General features: G+C 38.2%; 1 protein-coding gene across 1 annotated transcript in view; it reads right to left on the bottom strand.

Moving 5' to 3' along the window:
• Window positions 1-405: 405 nt before the first annotated feature.
• LOC106873885 (ADP-ribosylation factor GTPase-activating protein 1) overlaps window positions 406-2,225 on the bottom strand; it is a 29,751-nt gene continuing 27,931 nt past the window's right edge. The window contains exons 5-6 of the mRNA XM_014921409.2: window positions 1,425-1,493; window positions 406-508 (exon numbers count right to left, since the gene is read on the bottom strand). Of these exons, the coding sequence (XP_014776895.2) occupies window positions 406-508; window positions 1,425-1,493 (172 nt within the window). The remainder of the gene's footprint in view (window positions 509-1,424; window positions 1,494-2,225) is intronic.

The raw sequence follows: 2,225 nt of genomic DNA, 5'->3' as shown, positions 1-2,225 counted from the left end.
CGAGCGTGGCCGTTTTCGTGCGGGTGACACGTAAAAGCACCCACTACACTCTCTGAGTGGTTGGCGTTAGGAAGGGCATCCAGCTGTAGAAACTCTGCCAAATCAGACTGGAGCCTGGTGTTGCCATCCGGTTTCACCAGTCCTCAGTCAAATCGTCCAACCCATGCTAGCATGGAAAGCGGACGTTAAACGATGATGATGATGATGATGATGGGGAAAGGAAAGGAGTTATTGATTACATTGATGCTAGTACTTCACTGGTACTTTATTTTATCGACCCTCCTGCCAACCCCACTGAAAGGATGCAAAGCAAGGTTGACCTCAGTGGGATTTGAACTTGGAATGTAAATGCTATAAATAAATACTTGCTTTAATTCTGCTACAATTTCAAGTGAGTTTTAAATATTAACTTACTGTAGAGATAGAAGACATATAATCATCTTGAGGAACTGGGTCAGGAGTACTGCCAAAACCTATATATTTACCTCCCTGGCTTGGTGGAATGTCTCTGAAAGAAAAAAGAAAGATAAAAATAACAAAGAAACAATTAATTAATAAAGGAATAAAACCAACCACACACACTATATATTTATTTTTCATTCATTCATTATTGTTCTTATTTTATCTTATGTCCTTTCATCATCGTCGTTTAACGTCCGCTTTCCATGCTAGCATGGGTTGGACGATTTGATGGCTGCACCAGGCTCCAATCTGATCTGGTAGAGTTTCTACAGCTAGATGCCCTTCCTAACGCCGGGAAAATGTAAAGAACTGGAAGAAATTCCACTAAGAATTTATCCACCATGCTAACAATTCTGCCAGCTTGCTACCTTAATCAAAACAACGACAACAACAACAACAGCAACACTGCTTTCAAATTTTGTGACAAGGCCAGCAATTTTTTACATCAACCCCAGTGCTCAACTGATACTTATTTTATTGACCCTGAAAGGAGGAAAGGTAAAGTTGACCTTGGCGGAATTTGAACTCAACAACATAAAGATGGATGAAATGATGCTAAGCATTTCACCTAGACTATTAACAAATCTGTCAGCTTGCTGCCTTAACAACAACAATATCTAGGTACCGAGTCTTATAATTTATGGAAAGGAACCCTGAGAGACCCTGTGAAACTTTTGACGTGCGGGTGACACGTAAATGCACCCACTACACTCTCTGAGTGGTTGGCGTTAGGAAGGGCATCCAGCTGTAGAAACTCTGCCAAATTAGATTGGAGCCTGGTGTTGCCATCCGGTTTCACCAGTCCTCAGTCAAATCGTCCAACCCATGCTAGCATGGAAAGCGGACATTAAACGATGATGATGATGATGATGATACTGTCCATTCTCACAGAACTGACTAGAACAAGTAAGCTCGAGAGCTCTGAGAAGTAAAATGAAATAAAAATAACTCCAATAACTTACTCTGATCGGGCAGCATTTTCCATTTGTCTGCTATAAAAGAATTCTTCTTTTTTCTTATCTAGCTCATCTCTGCAAACAAAAACATATTGAATCTGATAATGAAGAATGAGTTACACACAAAAGATACACCAAAAGGAGTATTCAATTAAAATGGTCCTAAATGAAAACAGCCTTGTATGATCAGCTGGTGATGTTTGTTTAATGCTCATTTTTCCAGGTTAGCATGGGTTTTGATGGAGATTTATTTATGGCAGGACTTTTTGACTGGATGCTCTTCCTGCCTCCAACTCTTACCTGTTTTTAAATTTAGGCATCTCTATTCCTCATGTTTTTGAAAGCACAGAACAACTGGTTGTAATGTCAACAAGTCAACATCAACACCAATTCCCTCAAGTAGTAAAGTGCATGGAATATATAAACATTAACACACAACTATAAGCATGCACAAGCATACACAGGTGTGTGTGTGAATATATATATATAATCATAAATATATAGGGATTGACAGTAACCTGCTTCTCCAACATACTGAGAATTCAGAAATAGCAGCCAAAGAACTACTGATTCCAAAACTACAAATTATTACTCTAAATTGATAGTGATATTTTTGATACACACAGAACAAAAAACAGTAGAGAAGAGTAAAAAAACCACTTGCCTTTAGTTAATTTAGTACGATTGTTTCACAGTTAAGAGCAAAGAATACTCTAGAATACGCTATCAATTTAGAGTAATAATTTGTAGTTTTGGAATCAGTAGTTCTTTGGCTGCTATTTCTGAATTCTCAGTATGTTGGAGAAG

This window comes from Octopus bimaculoides, chromosome 7 (genome assembly GCF_001194135.2).
Source record: "Octopus bimaculoides isolate UCB-OBI-ISO-001 chromosome 7, ASM119413v2, whole genome shotgun sequence".
Taxonomy (NCBI): domain Eukaryota; kingdom Metazoa; phylum Mollusca; class Cephalopoda; order Octopoda; family Octopodidae; genus Octopus; species Octopus bimaculoides.
The sequence above is the reverse complement of the archived record's forward strand: the minus strand, read 5'-3'. Positions and strand labels throughout refer to the sequence as shown.